This window comes from Carettochelys insculpta, chromosome 2 (genome assembly GCF_033958435.1).
Source record: "Carettochelys insculpta isolate YL-2023 chromosome 2, ASM3395843v1, whole genome shotgun sequence".
Lineage (NCBI taxonomy): Eukaryota > Metazoa > Chordata > Testudines > Carettochelyidae > Carettochelys > Carettochelys insculpta.
This window is the reverse complement of record NC_134138.1, coordinates 275,647,465-275,670,588: the sequence shown is the minus strand read 5'-3', so window position 1 is coordinate 275,670,588 and position 23,124 is coordinate 275,647,465. Positions and strand designations below refer to the sequence as shown.

The 23,124-nt window shown below is 45.3% G+C and overlaps 1 protein-coding gene across 2 annotated transcripts in view; it reads right to left on the bottom strand.

The window, feature by feature from the left end:
* Positions 1–249: 249 nt before the first annotated feature.
* Positions 250–23,124, bottom strand: part of SETD2 (SET domain containing 2, histone lysine methyltransferase) — a 169,561-nt gene continuing 146,686 nt past the window's right edge. For both annotated transcript variants that reach the window (XM_074985253.1, XM_074985254.1), the window contains 3 exons: positions 3,454–3,534; positions 1,994–2,095; positions 250–1,022 (listed from right to left, as the gene is read on the bottom strand). In XM_074985253.1, coding sequence (XP_074841354.1) covers positions 861–1,022; positions 1,994–2,095; positions 3,454–3,534 — 345 coding nt within the window. In that variant the 3' untranslated portion in view covers positions 250–860. The remainder of the gene's footprint in view (positions 1,023–1,993; positions 2,096–3,453; positions 3,535–23,124) is intronic.

Here is a 23,124-nt window from a genome sequence, read left to right as displayed (position 1 = left end):
TTTGGGGTGGAGACAGTATAGCCTAGCGCTGGGAGCTTGGTTGAGTGCACTCCACCACAGTAATTTTGGCCTCTCTTGGAGGATGACGCTAATTACTAAGCGAAGAGTAAGTCCCCATAGCTGTGTCTGAACACAACTGTCTGCTCTCAGATGAGTCACCCAACTGCCCAGTTATATTCAGAACAGCAGAGAGCTTTTGCTATTGCCCAGCTTGGCCCACAAGCAATTGGCAGTCCAAGTACATTCTTTCATTTCATTTTATTTTATTTTTTAAATTTTTTTTTTACATAAAAAGTTCAGTAAAAATTGGATAAAGTAAAATGATTTAAGCAGTAAAATCAATCTTATCAACATAGCACGAGACCTGCCAGAAACCCAGAGGCAGCCCGTTCCTGAATATTTACATGATAACAGATTAACCTTGCAAGAGAACGAAAAAACAAAACAAAACTATCCTTACAAAGTGTTCCCGTGATATCACCACGTGTCAGGCTAAAAGCAAAAAGAAAATTTTCAATATATTCACATATACGTTAAAATATAATACAGATCTTGGGGACACAAGATGTGCGCATGGGTCAGTGCGCTGAACAGCACCGCCAGATTTGAGACCCGGTTTGCCTGTGGAGAGGAAGAAGATGGAAGGAGTTGTCTCCATTCTGCCGCTCTGCTTCGCCCTCCATCAGGGGGCAGATACTTCATTTCAAACAGAAACAGGGTTATTTCTGTTAAAGAATATGCAGGGTCATGTCAGATCTGTAAGGCCTGTCCACATGGACAGTCTCCAAGGTTAGTGAGGAGGATTCCTGCTCGTTAGGTCCAAAGGGCTGGATCTCTCTCCTTCCAGAAGTTAGAGCTGGTTATTCTAAGTCCGTGTCCTCTTTGGGCTTGTAAACCGCCCCAAACTTCTGCATGTATTTCTTAATGTACTCCTTAGTTTTGTGCTTCACATTCTCATTGCACTCCAGATCTTCTGGGTTCTTGCAGTATTTCAGTTCCTTGTTCATTACACCATGAGTCAGCTGGAAAGGAAGCAAGAAATGCAAAGGTTACTCCTTGACCCAGGAAGCTGGAAGGCACATGCCTATGAACAGGGAGGATTTCATATGCATTGTGCTGACTGGGATGGAATGGAGGACTTTCCTCCCAGTGGAAGCAGGGATATTTGGACAAGCTATTCCACTCTCTCCTGGGGTACATGACTGAGATATACAATCAAAAAAGAGCTAAGGAAAAATCCAGTGAAAGGCTACACAAATTTAAGATGGAAAGAAATCCCCTCTTATACCACCACAACGAGTAATTCACCCAGGGAACTCATTGCCACTAGATTTAAGTAAGTCCAGCAGCAGAGTGGGATTCCAAAGGGATTATATATGCAGAGGAGCAGGGAGAACATCTGCAATTACATTAGACAGAGCAAAGCCCCTTTGTGCTCCAAAGCCAACCAAGCCACTGAGGGCAGAAAGGAAGAAATTTCCTCTACAGGCAAGTTTGATAACTGACCCAAATAGCATTGTCTCCTTCCCCTGAAGCAGAGGCACAGCTGGCCACCATCAAGCCAGTCAGCAGACCAGATGCACCAAGTCCTACTCCTATCTTCTGGTGTGGAAAGGCTGCTCACAATGCATCATGGTCCTTTGGCAACACAGGAAGTCTCTCAAGGGAAATGCCCCAGGCACACCCTTCCTCCAGCATGTTTGATTGTCACATGCCTGTGGACTGGGTGCAGGTGTGGGTGAAGTGAGAAGTTTGTGATCCATCCCCTATGGCTGGAAAAAGGCCCAGAGGGAGCAAGGAGGTTAAGCCCCAAGAGCTGCTTGAAAACCATGTCCCCCTCCTCTGCATTAGCTTTCCTACCCCACTCCAACCCACGGCAGGCTTGCCAGGCACAGCATCAGGTACTATAGCTTCCTTAGGGATACTGAGTGAAACATGATTCCTGATTTGCTTAACCCACATATGCACAGATGCTGCAATAAAGCCAGGATACCTTGCGTGCTAAGTGTTTGAAGTCTTCTGTTGTGGTTATCCTTCCTACTTTGCAGTCAGGTTTGCGGTAGGGATTCAGGCACTGCACAATGAACTGGGACATCTGGAGATTGGAAGGAGAGAGAGCAGTAAATAAGAATGCCTCATGCCGTTGCCGAGTAGCTACAGACAGTTTTGTGCCCAGGAACGTCTGCAAGAAGGGGTAAAACTCATCCCTTTAAACCACCTCCCAAACAACATTTTTACTTTTCCAATAGTGAACTTAAAGGCAATGGTCCATAGAGCTATTAAATAACGTGAGACCTTTTTGGTGGAGTTCAAGGGATGGATCCCAGCTGTCACACCAGCAGTGAGTAAGGAAAGACCAAGTCTGAGTGTGGTAAATGATGGTCAGTCACATCACAGATTTGTAGCAGTTGCCATCTCTGGCCAACAGACTGGGCAAACTGAACCAGGGACTCTCCCCACTAAAAGCCTATAGCTCAAGGGAAGAGTCCAAGTTCTGTAACAACTCATATCCTCAGTGGACAGGTGCAAAGGGGGACCTATAACATGTACATGTACCAGCGGATCACATACTCTCTAGTCTTAGACACCCCTATATTTTCTCCTAACAGCTATGCCTTTCTTAACGCATGCCCCACATACACAAAAGTCAGTTAAAACAGGGAGCTAGCTGTTCAAAAGCCACCGATTCACTTTAGTACACAGAAAAAACAAATCTAGTGGGAGAAATGGAAGCACGGACCCAATCCTGAACTCCTTCCCCAGGCAAAGCTCCCTTTATGCCCTTAAGAGTTCAGCTAGAGGAAGGCAGTCAGGATTGGACCCTCTGGAAGCAACCTACAGGATTGTGTGTATCTACAGTTCTGGAGCCTTTACTTTCCACTGTCCTGCACAATGGGAATTGGGTTTTCCCTTTAATGCAGTAACTTGGGGCTATTCACAGGCAATTAGCATGAAGACAGGAGATTCTCATTGGATCACAACCCAGTCACTTGCAGAGTGCTGCCTATGTTACCATGCTGCTTGGAAAATGGCTCCTCTTCTGCTCATCTGCAGCAAGTCCATCTGAAGAGACTCCCCTTCCCACAGCAAACAGTCCCTAAGTCACCTCTGGCTTAACAAGGGCCCTAAGTAGGGTCTGTTCTCAGGTCCCGGGTCTTCATGCTTCCTGAATGCCACCAGGTGATATAAAGCCACCCTCCCTTCCTTCAGGGCACATGGTGGTGAAATTCTACCCCATTTAAAGCGGTACAGAGTTTTGCCATCGACTTCAGTAGGTCCAGCACTTCCTTCAGGGGATTTTTAAGGCTCTACAACTACGTGTACGATAGCCGGTCTAAGGGATTACTAAAATATGAGCCCAGGTAAAGATCTAGAATACGCCTTTCTGCCAAGGACAGGACATACTGCTGCCCTCTAGCCTGGGCTTTACAAAATCCATCGCAGCAGCCTTACCTCTTTCCTGAACACTTCTTTGCTTTTCTTAGCCAGCTCACTCGACGTGTCAGCCTCCGCTGTTTTGGGCTTTTTGGAAGACTGTGGGATGGGAAAAAAGAGTCAAACTGTCACTTTCTGGTTTATAAACATAAAATATGAACCAAACCAAGATGGAACCAAGAGGTTCCCTATCCCACCACTGTTGACCAGAAATTGAGGCTGGCCCAGCAGCCTCTCTTCTAAGGCATGCTGAAGAGGAAGAGGTCCAACGACAAGGGAGGGTTATCACGTACTGGAGAAGTCACCCATCATTACTGGAGCACATGGACTGGGCACCAATAGCTTTTGTGAGCGAAAACCCTGAGCTGTTTCTGCCTTGTGCTCACCAGCAAGGCTCTGCATGAGCCTGCCTCTCAGCTCTCCTTGTGTTCTACTCCTCCAGAGTGCACCCATGCGCCGGCCACTCCTGTCCATGGGCTTGTCTACGCAGGGAAACTGACTGGCATAGCTGCAGCACATTATTGCCTTCATATGGCTATGCTGGTATCCGTCCACTAGGTAGACAAGCCCTTAGGCTGTTTCCTCCCAACAAATTGCACCGCACTGCCGCTCACAGCCTACACTTCTCCAAGCATCTCAAGACTCTGCTGCTGGCTCACTCCCCATGGCTATTAGCAGCTCCGGAGCTAGCTTTTCTCTCACTCGTGCCTGACCGCACTGAAAACAAGAAAGCACAGAAGAGTAATAACGTGGATGATCTTTGCAAATAGTTCATTTCCTCCAACCTCCTTATTTCCCTAGCTTCCCCTCCTCCACATCCTGCTCTTATGTTCTCTAGCTCAGAATTTGAGCTCAGCAGGCCAGGAACCACATTTTCTCTCCTTTCTATGGTGCTGTATAAACCATTTCCATCCAAACGTTAAGACTACAGAGTTAAGCTCTTGCCAGTTTGTACATGGCAGAATTGACAGAACATGATCATGTCATCAAAGATAGCACCATAATGTATATGCATAAGGAGGCTAACCCAAGATTGCACTGTCCACCTTAATTTGGCCCCTTTGCCTTTCTACGTCGTATTACAGGCTAATTATATAATCACATGCTATTTTCCCCTTAATTCTGGCATGTCCTAGCTTTTGAGTGTTTGACTTCGCAAATTTAGTTTCCTTAACCCTCCTTTTGAATGCCATTTCCTAAATCACACAACAACATTTCAGTATTACCAATTTATCCTGTGCAATCATCCTGACCCATAACTCAATCCATCCGCAAGGTTCGGACTGTTAGATCTGCAGTACAGTCCTCTCCAGCTGAGCTAACAGAATAACTGTTAGCAGCAGCAGGCTGCTACTTCTATGTGGACCAAGCGGGGGGTAAAAGACGCTTTACTAGTCAGTTTTACAGCTATTTTTCCCAGCTTGCCTCTCACTGCTCCTCTGCCACTGCTCCTACCAACCACTTCCTCTCACTCTCTGGCTTCTGCAACCTCCTTTTCCATGCTGCCTGAGTGCCAGCAGTAGGCACGTGGGACACAGGCACTCCGGTGTTAGTTTGGTGCCTGGCAACTAGGGCAAGTCCAGTTTCACAAGTCCCGCAGGCCTGGACACACACATGTTCACTTGTTCCGTGGTGAGGCGAACACAGGGGATACCATCTGTAAGGGTAGAAGACTACTCAGTCCAAAGGCCATTAGCTTCCAGACTGAAAACCCTGCAAACCAAGGTATTTTTAGAGGCTCAGAACGTCAGAGGCTAATTTGAAAACCTTTCCATAGGGAAGGCAGAGGCCCATCCCAAGAGCCTGCTGCAAGAATGGAACTTCTCAACACAGTGACTGTCAAGGTTTTTTCAACATGGGGAAAAGGGTTACAAAATTTGCTGTAACTGCCAGGTTGTAGCAGCTATGGACACAGCACAAAAGCCTCTGAAAAGTCATCAGGAGACACTGTTCCTTGTAAGATGTGTGCTTGTGTGGCCACTTGGGAGAAAATCAGAAGCTGCCCAGCTGACTAGCAGAGTGCTCAAAGCTACGTTTTGTGTTTCTATTGGTTGTGCATATTCACAATGCCTCAGTGCACATAAAAATAATCATTTCACACATGGATGGGAAAAAAAAGTGCATGTGGAAGGAAAAAGTTTAGAGGAAACATTACTGGGAGACCCTTCACTGTCAGCCCCTGCAGTGAAGTGTTGAGTAGACCCATGGAAGGGCTTGTTTCACTCAAGGCAGAAAGCCAGGGCACGTCAGATGTCTAAAATGAGTAGATGCTTCTCCTTGCTGGAGGCGTGTGGCTTCAGAAAGAACAACAGAAGGAAGATCTCCTGGTTGACATGGAACTGCAATACCACCAGTGGCAGGAAGGCAAGACAGGGACACAGCTGGATTGTGCCTCTGTAGGACAGAATATACCAGTGTCCCAAAGTGCAACCCTTAATCTCAGATACTTGCCTTGCCCAGGCGATACTTACGAGGAAGGTGACCTGCCACGAGCGATATCAAAGATAGCACGAGGCCAGAGCTCAAAGGGAGGTTGAAGTCCTACTGGGAAATCCCAAACCTGTGGGAAGAGCCTCTCATGGCCCTTCATGAATGGCCTGTTTTTCACTGCATGTGAGAAGACTGATCTACTTTGGATGAAAGGCAGACAGGGCTGCCAAGCACACCTCGACTGATGAGAGGGCAAGGCCCCTGGGCTTCACATGAAGCAGGTAACCCAGGGTGGACTGTAAAAATGACGGAACCAAAAGAGGTTCCACTCCAACACCCAGTAAGAGAAGCACTTGCGCTACGCCAGGTAAGTAGCTCCGATGGAGAACTTTCGGCGTTCTAAGGGAACCTGGTGAACCTGACTGAAGCAGACTTGTTCCTTGAGACTCAGCTGCACAGCTTCAACACGGAGATGTGCAGGGGAGCAGGACTTGGGTGCAGTAACCATGTGTGGACCTGTGAGGTCCAGGTGGTAGGGAACAGCCAACCCGGGCACGAGTGCTATGTCCATGAGCATGTCAAACTAACGCTGGCAAGGTCGCGCTAGGGCAATCATGCTGACAGGCTCTTTGTCCTTCATCTTCAGGAGGAACTTACTGATAAGTGGGACAGTGCACAGGTGTACATCAGGTTGCCTGCCAGGGGCAGGAGAAACACATGAGCTAGCAAGCTGCTGCCAAGATCTCACAGAAGACAGAACTCGACCTTTTCTGTTCTGCCTGGCGGCAAACAGGTCCACTTCAGGCCTTCCCCACTTCTGGGAGATCACCCTGACGACCTCTGAGTGGAGGGACCAAATTGCGGTGAGAGAAGAAGGACTTATGAGGTGATCTGCCACCATGTTACGGACACTGGGGAGGACAGCATGTCACACAGGAAAAGAGAAGGAGGACAGAGGACCTATGACCTGGCTTTTCCATCTGTCGACACAGAACACGGACGCTACCTTGCGTCTCAGAACTTGGAACACTTTGCAAGCCAGACAGATAGGCCTGAGATTCCTGATGTTCATAGGTAGTGAACACACCTTCCCAGGATCACAGGCTCCAAATTATGAGAATGCTGAGATGGATACATCCAGGTTGGATACTTCTGAGAATCACAACACCAGCACCCACTCTGACACGTAGCATAGGCCGGACCACCACTCCTGGGAGTTGAGTGTATATATGTCGGAATTGTGAGGACCTTGTGAGTAATGCTTGGCTAGGGAACAGAGCAACAACCAGCCAGGGTCTGAGGCACAATTCTGCATGTTGAACTAGAAAGGGGCATTCTGCCATTTGCCTCGACAGCCAGAGCTTTGGTGAGTGAGTGATAGACCTGACTGCCCAAGTCACCAGACACTGCTCTCAAATCAGGGTTCTGGGAGGAATGCCCTGGCCTGAGCAGAGTTGAGGACAGCTCTGATGAACTCTAGCCTTCGCACCAGGGCTAATGTTGATCGCTGTACATTTATCAACAGGTTCACTGCTTGGCAAGTGGCTTGCACACCTGTAACTCTTGAGTGACCCATGGTCACCGTATGGGTAGATCTGAACACCTGGCATCTGAAACAGCCTGCGACTACAGTCATACATTTTGTGAACAGCTGTGGCCATGTGGCTAGGCAGAATGGGAGCGTTGCAACCTGGTAGCGAGTCTGCCCACTACACACTGCAGAAACCTACTGCGGCCATGAAGAATTGAAACGTGAGAGCACCACGCTTTACGCCGAGGGCAGCAGACCAACCTCCAGGATCCAAGGGAGGGGACAATGGACGTCTGAGAGACCATGTGGAACTTCAACTTCTGAGGTATTTGTTGAGGTCTAGCAGGTCCAAAATGGGTTGTAAACCCCCATCAGAACGTACTAACAATAACACCTTCCCCCTTAATTCACTGGGAGCTTCCTCTACAGCCCCCACCCACAGCACAGTTGCTCATGAGAAGGGGGCCCTGAAGGGGGCAGGGGGACAGAGGTGAAGAAGTACCCACTGCTATAGTGCCGAGCTCCCACTGGTCTGATGTTACAGGAGTCCCTGCAGTGAGACAGGGCAGTAAACCAGAGGAAAACAAAAGGGAGATTGTATTCGGGCTAGAGATTAGGAGGTCCCCTCAGCTACACCATCAAAATGCCTGCTTGTTACTGGGCAGGTATCAGAAGAGAGCCCAGACAGGGTCACTGTGACCGGTGGCTGGCTTTGGCTTTGGTAATACTTAAAGTCCCTCCTCTTCTTTTGGCAGGAGCTCCAATCTGATCTGGGCCCCCAAATCTTTGAGGCTCCTGGATCTTAAAATGCTTCCTCATGGGGGCAGGTGTATAAAGGCCCAGGGAGCATAAAGAAGCCCTACAGTCTGCAGCCCAGAAAATCTGCTTTTTGTCTGCTCAGAAAACAGGGCCAGACCGTCAAAGGAGATGCCCTGGATGGACCGCTGAAGTGTGCAGAGCCCAGACAACTCAAGCCACGATGCCCACCTCGCTGATAGGGCAGAAGCCATTGTCTCGGCTGCAGTAAGAAGGAACTGAAGGGGTGGGGTGCGGGTGGCACTTCTTCTATAAACCATGCACAGCTCTTTGGATACCACTGCGGGAAAAGCTGCCAGCACGGGTCTTTGTGGTGAACATGCATACCTGGCCTGGAATGGACACAAGCAAACACACAAAGAGCATACTGCCCCTTATTTCGTTTTCAGAAGTGGCTGAACCACCTTAGATGAAAATTTCAAAAACAATTCAGTCTCAGGAAGTCACCCAGCACTGAAGACTTCAGCCAGAACAGGGAAGGTTGGCCAAGTTATAAGCAGCTGAAAACAGGGTCTTCAAAGTTATCTAACCTGAACTTTTGGAACGGCTGGCACTCCGCCTGTAATAACTGGCAGGTCCATCACACCAACACCACATTTTATCCACATGGAAATGCTACACTGTTTCAAATGGTCTCTGGCCCAGGAACATGTACATATATCTATTCATTCTGATAACACCCTTGGAGTCCCCTTCTATGCAGGCAGAAGCAAGAGTTTTCAGGATTGCCCTTCCTGCTACAGGGCACTAGGGAGAAACAGGAATGGAAATATCCAAAGGGAACCTAAGACTGGACCAGCTAACTCCAGGGAATCACATGCCCCTTACGGTATGCATTTTTCAATGGAGCATGCAGCTGATTCCTGGCTGATGGACAACTTTCAAGCAGCAAGAAGAGCCTAGGATTGCTCTGATGCATTGGTGCAACATGTCCGCTTCCAATCTGCTGTTGAGAAAACACGTGCATGACACATTGATTCTATGCAAACTCCTCTGTGGCAGTGGGACTGGCACTCTGGAAGTGCTGTACTGTATTGGAGAGAAAATGCAGCAATGGTACAACAGAGAAGAGAAGGACCAGGAGAATGTCCTCCAACTCCCACAAAACGGGTGAAGAAGTTTGGGGTGCAGGTGGTATTCTCTTCAATCCTTCCTGTCAAAGGTAGGAGCCCAGGCAGAGACAGGTGCATCCTGGAGGTGAATGCCCGGCTACGTAAATGGTGTTGCCAGGAGGGCTTTGGCTTCCTTGACCACGGGATGCTATTCCAAGAAGGACTGCTAGGCAGAGATGGCGATCACCTTTCGAGGAGAGGGAAGACCCTATTTGGGCACAGACTGGCTAACCTAGTGAGGTGGGCTTTAAACTAGGTTCAACAGGGACAGGGGAAAAAAGCCCACAGGTAAGTAGAGAAGATGGAGACCTGGGAGATGGGTCAGAAATGGGATGGAGCATGGGCTATAATGGCAGAGAAAAAGGAGGGTCAGGGCAAAACTGGGAGGCAAGATCAAATCAATATCTTAGATGCCTATGTACAAATGCAAGAAGTATGGGTAATAAGCAGGAAGAACTGGAAGTGCTAATAAATAAATACAACTATGACATTGTTGGCACCACAGAAACTTGGTGGGATAATACACATGATTGGGATGTTGGTATGGAAGGGTACAGCTTACTCAGGAAGGACAGATGGGGAAAAGGGAGGAGGTGTTGCCTTATATATTAAAAATGTACACACTTGGACTGAGGTGGAGATGGACATAGGAAACGGATGTGTTGAGAGCTGCTGGATTAAGCTAAAAGGTGTGAAAAACAAGGGTGATGTCCTGCTAGGAGTCTACTACAGGCCACCTACCCAGATGGAAGAGGCTTTTTTTTTTTTTTTTTTTTTTTAAATAAAGAACAACCAACAAAAGCATCCAGGGCCCAGGATTTGGTGGTGATGGAGGACTCCAACTACCCAGATATATGTTGGGAAACTAACACAGCGATGCACAGATTATCCAGTAAGTTCTTGGACTGCATTGGAGACAACTTTTTATTTCAGAAGGTTGAAAAACCTACTGGGGGGAAGCTGTCCTAGATTTGATTTTAACAAATAGGGAGGAACCGCTTGAGAATCCGAAAGTGGAAGGCAGCTTGGGTGAAAGTGATCATGAAAATCAGAGTTCACCATTTTAAGGAAGGGTAGAAGGGAGAACAGCAAAATAGAGACAGTGGATTTCAGGCAGGTGGATTTTGGTAAACTCAGAGCTGGTAGGTAGGGTCCCATGGGAAGCAAGACCGAGGGGAAAAACAACTGAGGAGAGTCGGCAGTTTTTCAAAGGGACATTATTAAGGGCCCAAAAGCAAGCTATTCCTCTGTGTAGGAAAGATAGAAACTATAGCAAAGGACCGCCTTGGCTTAAGCAGGAGATTTTGCGTGATCTCAAAATAAAAAAGGAATCATAAAAAAATGGAAACTAGGACAAATTACAAAGGATGAATATAGGCAAACAACACATGAATGCAGGGGCAATATTAGAAAGGCAAAGGCACAAAATGAGCTCAAATTAGCTACGGCCATAAAGGGAAACAAGAAGACTTTTTATAAATATATTAGAAGCAAGAGGAAGACCAAGGATAGGGTAGGCCCATTGGTCAGTGAGGAAGGAGAAACAGTAACAGGAAACTTGGAAATCGCAGAGATGCTTAATGACTTCTATGTTTAGGTCTTCACTGAGAAGTCTGAAGAAGGAATGCCTAACATAGTGAATGCTAGTGGGAAAGGGGTAGGTTTAGAAGATGGAATAAAAAAAACAACAAGTTAAAAATCACTTAGAAAAGTTCGATGTCTGCAAGTGACCATGGCCTGATGAAATGCATCCTAGACTACTCAAGGAGCTGATGGAGGAGGTATCTGAGCCACTAGTTATCTTTGGAAAATCATGGGGAACAGAAGAGATTCCAGAAGACTGGAAAAAGGCAAATATAGTGCCCATCTATAAAAAGGGGAATAAGAACAACACAGGAAACTACAGAGCAGTCAGTTTAACTTCTGTGCCAGGAAAGATAATGGCACAAGTAATTAAGGAAATCATCTGCAAACACTTGGAAGATGGTAAGCTGATAGGGAACAGCCAGCATGTGTGTGCAAAGAACAAATCATGTCAAACCAGTCTGATAGCTTTCTTTGATAGGCTGACGAGCCTTTTGGATAAGGGAGAAGCGGTGGATGTGGTATACCTAGATTTTAGTAAGGCATTTGATACAGTCTTGCATGATATTCTTATCAATACACTAGGCAAATACAACTTAGATGGGGCTACTATAAGGAGGGTGCAAAACTGGCTGGATAACTGTACTCAAAGTAGTTATTAATTGCTCTCAATGCTGCAGGAAAGGTATAATGAGTGGGGTTCCACGGGGGTCTGTTTTGGGACCGGTTCTGTTCAATAGCTTCATCAACTATTTAGATATTGGCATAGGAAGCAGGCTTATTAAGTCTGCAGATGATACCAAGCTAGGAAGGGCTGCCACTGCTTTGGAGGATAGGGTCAAAATTCAAAATGATCTGGACAAATTGGAGAAATGGTCTGAAGTAAACAGGATGAAGTTTAATAAAGACAAATGCAACGTGCTCCACTTAGGAAGGAAGGATCAGTTCCACACACACAGAATGGGAAGTGACTGTCTAGGAAGGAGTATGGCAGTAAGGAATCTAGGGGTTATAGTGGACCACAAGTTAAATATGAGTCAACAGTGTTGCAAAAAAAGCAAACACGATTCTGGGATGCATTAACAGGTGCGTCGTGAACAAGAGACGGGAAGTCATTCTCCCGCTCTACTCTGTGCTGGTTAGGCCTCAGTTGGAGTATTGTGTCCAGTCCTGGGCACCGCATTTCAAGAAAGATGTGGAGAAATTGGAAAGGGTCCAGAAAAGAGCAACAAGAATGATCAAAGGTCTAGAGAACACGACCGATGAAGAAAGGCTGAAAGAACTGGGCTTGTTCAGTTTGGAAAAAAGATGATTGGGGGGGACATGATAGCGGTTTTCAAGTATCTAAAAAAGCAGTCAAGTAGCACTTTAAAGACAAACAGAATAATTTATTAGCTGAGCTTTCGTGGGACAGACCCACTTCTTCAGACCATTGCCATGCCAGAACATACCATGGCATGGCAATGGTCTAAAGAAGTAGGCCTGTCCCACGAAAGCTCAGCTAATAAATTATTCTGTTAGTCTTTAAAGTGCTACTTGACTGCTTTTTTGTTCTGATAGCATATAGACTAGCACGGCTTTCTCTCTGTGACTAAGTATCTGAAAGGGTGTCATAAGGAGGAGGGAGAAAACTTGTTCTTTTTGGCCTCTGAGGATAGAGCAAGAAGCAAGGGGCTTAAACTGCAGCAAGGGAGGTTTAGGTTGGACATTAGGAAAAAGTTCTTAACTGTCAGGGCAGTCAAACAGTGGAATAAATTGCCTAGGGAGGTTGTGGAATCTCCATCTCTGGAGATATTTAAGAACAGTTTATATAAATGTCTACCAGGGATGGTCGAGACAGTACTTGGTCCTGCCATGAGGGCAAGGGGCTCAACTTGATGGGCTCTCAAGGTCCCTTTCCAGTCCTAGCATTCTATGATAATGGGGTTTGTGTCTATGTGATATTACAGTGCACCAAGCCAGGGCGTGACCCAACAGCATGCTAGCTGTATGGTCCCATGTGGACACTACTAAAGTTCATTAAAAGTTCAACGGTGCACTTTGAGGGCCTCCCATTTTAAAACGGCAGTATGTTAAAGTATGCTGCAAAACTTTCAGCACTTTGTAGCAGTGTGCACGTCACTGGGATGTCACTGTGTGGCAGGCTAAGGCACTGCAGAGTCACACCCAGGTTTCCTGCACACCAACATCTCATGTAAACAAGCTCACATTTTCCATGGAAAAAGCTTAAAATTGGCAAGCCTGGTTATTTGAACACAATTGGTTAATTCAGAAAGATCTAATTCAGGTTCCTTATGAATTACTGTGGTTAGCATTATTAGTGTTCAACTATGTTTTGCTGGAGGCTAGGAGAAAGAAATTGGACATTTTTTCCTCATTTTATTTCATGAATGTTAATGTGCCATTACAAATGCAATTATGGCTCTGCAACATTTTCCCCTTTAACCTTCAGCACCATGGCTGTTTTTGTTTTTGGTGCTTAAAGCTCTTCTCGCTGCTTCTAGGAAGGGTCTGCCCCACTTTCTCAATATTCTCCCCCCACCCCATATTTCTGCAGAAATAAGCAATGTTAATGCCTGAAGCTATAACACAGCAGTGCTTTACAATATGCGAAATACACAAATCTAGGGAGGTGAATTATTTTGTAATACGGAATTCTGAAGTTTTGCTTTTAAAATGATGTTATGTATGTACAAAGGCTCGCCATGGCCCTCCATTTGAAAAAAAATCAATGGGACTTTTCATTGTCACCATACAAAGCTTTCTTAGAAAAGGACCAAAAATATGGCTTTGATAGCCTGTAAACTCCACCTAAACTGGACAGGTTTAACATACTCTCCAGCAGCCTTAACCGCTTTACTTAACACTCAACTCTCCAGCATTAAGTGTTCAAACTGGCATCATTCTAGCATGAAGAGAAGCAACAAACTGTTATTTTACAGGACCCAAAGATGTGCCCAGCACAGGGAGAGACAGCAGCAGGGACAGCAGCAATAGGGACAGCAAAGAGTAGTGAACAGACATCCCGCAGTTAACCCAGGGTGTTTCACTCCCACTGTCATCCATAAAAACCTAAAATGCAAGCTAAACACCCAAGAAGCACTTTCCCCATTACCAAAGTACAGCGACCTTGGGGGTAAAATGCAGGAGCTGTAACTGCACAAAGAAACGCTAGCCAACAATCCAGTGGGGAGAATGAAGAAGCAGCATGCAGTACTCAGCTGAAACTGCAAGGGTGGTTGAGAGAGACACGTGCTCCAGTTGGAATCTGACCACGGCACCCAAATTAATATGCTGTTCACTGTGGCATGTGTAGAACCCCAACCCTATGGCTCACCAGCAATCCTACGCTAGGAATAGCAGGCGTTCAACTCCAGGAAGACCATGTGTATTTTGCTTGCTGTCACTGTATAAATACATCTGAAAGTGCCTATCTATAGAGCCCTGCAAATTTGCAGGTACCCGCATATGTGGATGTGGATATCCGCTGCTCATTTTTGCACATATGGATGCAGTTACAAATTCTGCTTCCACCCAGGGATCCAGATCAGGGATCAGCAAACCTTTTACATCAGATCCCACTTTTTGTCCCTGCAATTAGCAGCTGCCCCATCCCACCCCACCTGTCTAATGTAATTCAAAAGGGTGGAAATTTCAGTTATGTCCATATGGGGAAAAAAACCCTTTTTGGCATATTTAAGAAAACAAGTCCGTAGACCGTAAAACCATTATTCATCAATATAGAAATGTGAATGCACATCCATAAAAACTAACATATTTCAATACTGGTCATGAGATGGATGAGCCTGAGACCCAGCTGCCAATCATGCTGAGTCGGCTTTGTGAAATTTCATGCCCCCCAAGCGGGCCAGCTCCCTCACTTTGCACACCCCGATCCAACTCAAGGGTGAAACTCAGTAGCAAACAAAGGGTAGAATTTGAACTCTAGGATTGTGAAGCAGAAAGGGCTGGAAGCCTGTCAGAGATGCTCGGTTTCTCCCGTGCAATGAATTGGCAAGCAAAGGCTGTTCTGCGGAAAATATGAGACATTTTAAGTTGCACGGCAGCATTTTGGGGGATGGGAGGAGCTGGTGGCTCACAGGCAAGCATAACAAACTGGGCCAAATTGGAGCAATGTGTCCTGAAATTCTACACAAGGAGCCCTTTGACTCCACCTGTTTTCTCCCTTCTAGTCTGTGAAGGAACAATCAATCTGTGGAGGTTAAGTTCTTAAAAACTTAAAAACGAGCGCCCGTGGCTTGAAATATCAGGCTGCCATATGGAAAAATCACATTTCATTGCAGCACCAGGATCCAATATTAGTGGGTATGGCACACAGCCAGCTTACGCTGCGTTTTATATCAGCACAAGCACAAAGACATGGGAAGTCAGACTGGCGCGCTCTCAGACATTTGGCGAGGCCATTTTCATTTCATTTTACATCCCTGTAAATCTGACGTGCTGAGACAGAGCTGGCCCTGAGGGAGCTGTGAATCACTTGGACAGAGAAGTAAAAGGAGACACAGTATGCAACAAGCACGTTTTATCTCCACTATTTGCCCCCCCCCCCCCACTTTTTTTTTTTTAAATACATGGGGTACTGAATTCTAGTTTACTCTGGAGCTATTTGGCCAAAATTCAGCTTTATCCACACCACTAATCAAACCTGAGTATTTGGCAGTAACTGCCAGTCATTTATTAGAGAAGCAGTGCCAAAAATATTTTCAGGAAGGGCCTTGCTAAATCTACTTGATTTTACATTTGACATGGACCTCATTTGGACCAGTTAACCACTCAAAAGTAAACCAGACTCTCAATAGAGGTTAATTAATAGTCCTGTAAAATTAGTGTGCCCTAATGATTTATTTAAAAAAAAAAATCAGGGCTTCAGTGTGCATCTATTTTCACATGCAGCCGTTCCTCTTTATTCCCTTAGAAAGTAACACTTGCTGGTTTCACTATGCGATCTCTCACCAATTAAAATTTAGAAGACAAATAGTTAACAGTTTTTAATAACCCATGTGCTACTTTAATCAGCTTAAGTAACACTTAATGCAAACTGGTCTTGTCTGTTACATAGAAATAATCTAAGAGTCAGATCTGTTAAAATTCAAAGATGTACCTAGGGTTGTATTTGGCAAGTTCCTATGGACACTAACTGATAACATTGAGAATTTGGGGCATTTAATGCCTATTTTGCCTGAAGCATCACTGCAAAAAGTTAATGGTGACCAGATACTGAACACAATTAATACTAACAACAGGGAAGGGATGAGACACAAAATTAAGGCGAGAACAGGATGAAGAATATTTCGATAAGCTAGATATATGTAAGTCATGTGACCTGATAAAATTCAGCCTAGGGAGCTAAAGGTAACAGCTGAAGCAATTTCAAAACCATTATTAATGATCTATGTGAGGGAGCAGTATGATTGCTCAGAGCTCCAGTACAAGGAAGGAGAAAATCCAGTTGAGTGTGTCTTTGGGTGAAGCTTAGAGGTGGAAGTAACAGAGGCAATGTTGTAGTTGGTGTCTGCTATAGACCGCCAGATCAGGGAGATGAGATAGATGAGGTTTTCTTCAGGCAGCTAAGAAAAGCTTCCAAATCACAGGCCCTGGTTCTCATGGGAGACTTTAATCATCTGGACATTTGTTGGGAGACCAATACATCAGCACACAGACAATCCAGAAGTTTTTGGAGAATGCTGGGGATAACTTCTTGGTACAAGTGCTGAAGGAACCGACCAGGGGCCATGCACAACTTGACCTGCTGCTCACAAACAGGGAAGAGCTAGTAGAAGAAATGGAAGTGGGAGGGAACGTGGGCTGCAGTGACCATGAGATTGTAGATTTCATGATCCAGACAAAAGTAAGAAAGGTGTGCAGTAACATACAGACCCTTGATTTCAGAAGAGCAGACTGACTCCCTGAAAGAGCAGATGAGCAGGATCCCTTGGGAAACAAAGATGAAGGGGAAAAGAATTGAAGAGAACTGGCAGTTTTTTTAAAGAAGTCTTACTAAAGGCACACGAACAAACCATCCTGCTGCATAGTAAGAAATGCAAACATGGTAGGCAACCAGCTTGGCTTAACAGGGAAATCCTTAGTCAGCTTAAATTCAAAAAGGATGCATACACGAAATGGAAACGTGGACAGTTGACTAAGAAGGAGTATAAACATACGGCTGGAAAATGCCAGTCGGTAATCAGGAAAGCGAAAGCACAGTTGGAACTGCAGCTGGCAAGGGATGTGAAGAGCAACAAGAAGGGTTTTTACAGGCATGAGAACAATAAACAGGTTATCAGAGAAGGTGTGGGGCCATTACTGGATGAGGGAGGTAACCTAGTGACAGATGATGCAGGAAAAGCTGAAGTACTCAATGCTTTTTTTGCCTCAGTCTTCACCGACAAAGTCAACTTCCACATGACTGTCCTAGACAATGCAGTATGGGAAGGTGGAGGTGGAGGGTGGAGCCATCTGTGGGGAAGGAACAAGTTCTGAGCTATTTAGAAAAACTAGATGTGCACAAGTCCATGGGTCTGGATTGAATGCACCCCAGGGTACTGAGGGAATTGGCAGAGGTCATTGCTGAACCTTTGGCCATTATCCTTGAGGACTCTTGGAGACCAGGGAAGATACCGGATGACTGGAAGAAGGCAAACGTATTGCCCATCTTTAAAAAAGGAAAGAAGGACAATCCAGGGAACTATAGACCCGTCAGCCTTACCTCAATCCCTGGGAAAATAATGGAGGGAATCCTCAAGGAATCCATTTTGGAGCACTTGGAAGAGGGGAAGTGATCAAAAGCAGCCAACATGGATTCACCAGGGGCAAGTCCTGCCTGACCAATCTGATTAGCTTCTATGACGAGGTAACAAGCTCTGTGGACATGGGCAAGTCAGTGGATGCGATATACCTTGACTTCAGCAAGGCTTTTGATATGGTCTCCCATGACATTCTTGTCCATAAGTTAAGGAAATATGGATTGGATCCTTGGACTATAAGATGGACAGAAAGCTGGCTTGACGGTCGGGCCCAACGGGTAGTGGTCAGTGGCTCAATATCTGGATGGCGGTCTATTTCAAGCGGAGTGCCGCAAGGCTCAGTTCTGGGGCCAGTGTTATTCAACATCTTTATTAATGACCTGGATGAGGGACTGGGTTGCACCTTCAGCAAGTTTGTGGACGACACAAAACTAGGGGGAGAGGTAGATTCGTTGGAAGGTAGAGAGAGAATCCAGAGGGACCTGGATAAATTGGAGGACTGGGCCAAAAGAAATATGATGCGGTTCAACAAAGAGAAGTGTAGAGTCCTGCACCTGGGGCAAATGAATCCGAAGTATTGTTACAGGCTGGGGACCGACTGGCTCAGCAGCAGTACGATGGAAAGGGACCTAGGTGTTATGGTGGATGAAAGGCTGGATATGAGTAAACAGTGTGCCCTTGTAGCCAAGAAGGCTAATGGCATACTAGGGTGTATTAAGAGGAGCATTTCGAGCAGATCTAGAGAAGTAGTTATTCCTCTTTAGTCGGCACTGGTGAGGCCACATCTGGAATATTGTGTCCAGTTTTGGGCCCCCCGAGTATAAAAAGGATGTGGATTTGCTGGAGCAGGTTCAGAAAAGGCCAACAAAAATGATTAAGGGTCTGGAGCACAAGACCTATGAGGATAGGCTGAGGGATTTGGGCTTGTTTAGTTTACAGAAGATAAAAGACTTACAGGTGGTTTAATAGCAGCCTTCAACTTCCTGAAGGGGAGCTCTAAAAAAGGAGGATGAGAAACTCTTCTCAGTAGCGTCAAGTGGCAGAACAAGGAGTAATGGTCTGAAGTTGAAGAGGGAGAGGTGTAGGTTAGATATTAGGAAAAACTACTTCACCAGGAGGGTGGTGAAGCATTGGAATGTATTGCCTAGAGAGGTGGCGGTTTCTCCATCCCTTGAGGTTAAGTCTCAGTTGGACAAGGTCCTGGCTGGGATGACTTAGTGGGGGTTGATCCTGTTGAAGCAGGTGGCTGGACTAGATGACCTCCTGAGGTCCCTTCCAGCCCTGTGATTCTGTGATCTTTGAGAACTCTCAGAGGACGGTTGAGGTCCTGGAAGTTGGGAGAAGGGTACGAATAGAACCTATCTTCAAAAAGAGGAACCAAGAGGACTCATGGAATTACTGACCAGTCAGCCTAACTTCAATATCTGGAAAGACAGTGGAATAAACTAGCAGCATGTAGAGAACAACAATTAGTCAGCAGGAATATGTCAAAAACTAATCATGCCAAATTAGCCTCATCTCCTCCTCTGACAGAGTTACTGGCTTAATGGATTGGCCAGGAGTGGGGTGTAAAAGGGAAGCAGTAAATATGCTACATTTTGATTTTAATAAGGCTTTTGTCACAGATCCACATGATATTATCATAAGCAAATTTGGGAAATGCAGTCTAGATGAATTATCTATAAAGTGGATGCATAACTGGTTGCAAGACCATACTCAAAGAGTAGATACGAATAAAAAAAAAAAAAAAAAAGCAGTCAAGTAGCACTTTAAAAGACTAAGAAAATAACTTATTAGGTGAGCTTTTGTGGGACAGACCCACTTCTTCAGACCATAGCCATACCAGAACAGACTCAATATTTAAGGCATAGAGAACCAAAAACAGTAATCAAAGTTGACAAATCAGAAAAAAATTATCAAGGTGAGCAAATCAGACAGCAGAGGGGCTGGGGAGAGAGACTCAAGAATTAGATTAATTTAATTTGAGAATTATTGGCTTATTGCTCCGGCTGGCTAAATACAAAAGCAGCTTCCCCTCCCTCGGTGTTCACACCTCCAGATCAGCTGCTGGTAGGAAGCCTCACCCTTGCTGACTGAGCTAACCTTGTTATCCCCACCCTTGCTCTGGCTTATTTATACCTGGCCCTGCAGATTTCCAAGACCAGCATCCGATGAAGTGAGTCTGTGCTCACAAAAGTTCAAGCTCAAAACTTTTCTGTTAGTCTGTAAGGTGCCACAGGACCCCTCGTTGCTGTTACAGATCCAGACTAACACGGCTACCCCTCCGAAACTAGATATGAATAGTTTGCTGTCAAACTGGAAGCGTCCGTTTAATGGGGTCTTGCGGGTGGTCGGTCTTAAATCTGATACTATTCAATGTTTTCACTAGTGACTTGGATAATGGAGCAACAAGGATGCTTATGAAGTTTGTAGATGACACCACACTGGGAGAGGTTGCATGCATTTTGCAGGATAGGGCTTGCAATTCAAAATGACTCACAAATTAGAGAACCAGTCTGAAAACAAGATGAAATTCAATAAAGACAAGTTCAAAGTACCTTACTCAGTAAGGAAAAAGATCAAATACACAGCTACAAAATCAAGACTATTAATGAAGTGCTGAAAAGGATCTGGGGATGCTAACAGATCACAAATTAAATATGAACCAACAACACAAGGCAGTTGTGAAAATGGCTGATATTCTGGACTGTATTAACAGGAGGGTTGAAGTAAGACATGGAAGTAATTGTCCTCCTCTGCTTGGTACTGGTGAGGCTTCAGTAAGAGTAGTGTCCAATTAGGGGTACCACACTTCAGGAAAGACGCAGACAAATCAGAGAGAGAGAGATGCAGGTTAGCTATTAGAAAAAGCTGTCTGTCTAGAGAAGTAACTAAGCTCTGGAACAGGCTTCCAAAGGGTTTTGGAAAGTTCCAAAGAGTTTAGCTGTTCCAAACAAAGTTGTGGAATCTTCCTCCAGGGAGTTTTCTAAGAACACTGTGGACGAACACCTGTGTGGGTGGTCTAGGTTTACTTGGTCCAGCCTCAGTGCACAAGGCTAGATTTGACATCTCAAGGCCTTTTCCAGTCCTTATGACTTCTATGATTTTATTTCTTAGACACCAAACACTGCTTGCTTGTGTGATGGAAGCAGACGGATAAAGAATACAAGAAATTGGCACAGCCCTTAATATATCAATTTGACATTTCTAAGAGCATTCTGTTGTGATGACGGAGACAGACAGACACTCTGTATTGCCATCCCATATACTGTTCTTTATATTACAGTGCAGTAAAGTTGTTTCTGAGCATGCCATGCGGTCAAACAGCGACACAACTACTGCCATATTGGGTCAGGCCAAAGGTCCATCTAGCTCAATAACCTGTCTTCCGACAGTGGCCAGTGCCAGGTGCCCCAGAGTGAATGAACACAACAAGGAATCAAAGGATCCAATCCCTGTCACCGATCCCCAGCTTCTGGCAAAGAGAGGCTACGGGCACCCTACCCGCCCACCCTGGCTAATAGCCATCAATGAACCTATCTATGAATTTATCTAGTTCTTTTTTGACTCCTGCTATAGTTCTGGCCTTCCCAATAGCTTCTGGCAAAGTGTTTTACAAAAGCCATTCGTCTTCCTCCAGTCCCTTACTGAAGCACGCAGCTGTGGAAGTAATGTAATGCAATATTAATATCTACTCCGCACAGATGGCAACAATAACCACTGTTCCTGCCAGTCTTGCTTGACATGTGAGTCTAGCTGAAGGGCCAGTGTGGACTGTATCATTTAGGCCTGTGGCTGCTCATTTGCCTGGGATAATTTTTCTGAGCGTAAGTGGGTTATGACAAACCAGAGACTCACCCCATTTTGGTGAGGGCCACAGATATTGGAGACTCTCCTGTCTCTTGGCTGTCACTGACCACACAATCCTTCCTCTATGTTACACAAATGTTATGCTGACAACATAGCTTGCAGTCTGCATTAAACAGAAGTGAGCTCAGGTCATAACAGACAATTGAAGCCATCAACCCAAAATTTCTCCTGGCAGTAGTTGGCTAACTTTCTCTTGCTCCGTGCTCCCTTTTCTACCTTGCCCAGTAGCACCTGGCACACCTGGCAGTCTGTGACCTTTTAACAGACTGATAAGCATGCTAAATGACAAGTCAGCTTGTATGTCACATATCAAGCAATGGCAAAACATTTCTGAACTGCTGCCTCTGAGTATATTTAGAGCTGGATGACCGCTGCCTTCAGATGGGAGGGATGATATGCCCCATGGCTCCCCGCAAAAGTGTAACTGCACAGTCCTGGCTTGTTACTTGCTGCTACAGACCAGCAGTTGGAGGCTTACACAGGACACTGGATTCACCCTTTTGGAAAGAGCAGGCTAAAATGGTGGCAAGTTTTAAAACACATACTGAGAGGGGTGGATTAAAAAAAAATTGAGAAACACACTCCACAGGTATTCCTGCCTATTTTGAACAAGAGCTAAAACCAAATCTGAATACTACTTCTTGTCTATACCAAAGCAACTTCTTACAGGCATGTTTCAAAATGAATATTCTGATGTTGTAAGAGCCTAATGAAGTGAAAAATGGTGAATACTACAGGCTGAGCCTCTCTAGCCCTGCATTCTCTTGTCCGGTAACATCCATAATCTGGTATGATTTTAGTTAGCCAGACAATCACTTATCATGGATGTGTGGCCAAGTTTCCTGGGGCCCCATAAAATTTGTTCATAGCCACCAGTCCTGGCTTTCAATGTTCTGGGCGGTTATTTATCTGTAATTTAACCCTAAAATGTCTCAGAACCCAGTAAGCAGTGGAAATGTTGGTAGACAATATTGACGTCCTGTGGTTCAGCAAACTTTCTGGTTCGGCACCAGTCAGGTCTGAGGGTGCTGTACTAGAGAGGTTTCACCTGTACTTAGCACTGGTCCATAAACCTCAATGCACAAGGATTACAACACTGTTCACATTTTACAGATGAGTAAAATGCAGCACAGGGAGGGATCGTGATTTACCCAAGGTCATTCAGCAGGTGAATGGCAAGTCAGGAACACCACCTCCATACTCCTGCCTCCTAAATGCAGTGCCCTATCCCCGCTGTACCAATGCAAGTGATCCTTTTTTAGGCTCAATGGAAATTTGCTTTCTTTGACTTTGGGAGAAAACTGTATGCATTTGTAAGGAGGTAGGATTTTAAATTTGGTAGCAGGAAGTAAGTGTTCTGTAATAAAATGAATGCTGGGTTTAAATAACCTTTTCACATATATGTGAGGCTTTTAAGTTTTATTGTTGAGGGCTTTCTTAAAGTGAATTAGTGTTGGTATATTCCACTTGCTGGCTGAACATCAAAGCTCATTCATTTCCCTCATTTGTGGTACCAAGATCAAAGGGTTAATAATGAAGAGCAGATGAGTTAATTTTAATCCTCTAAATAGCACAAAAGGTA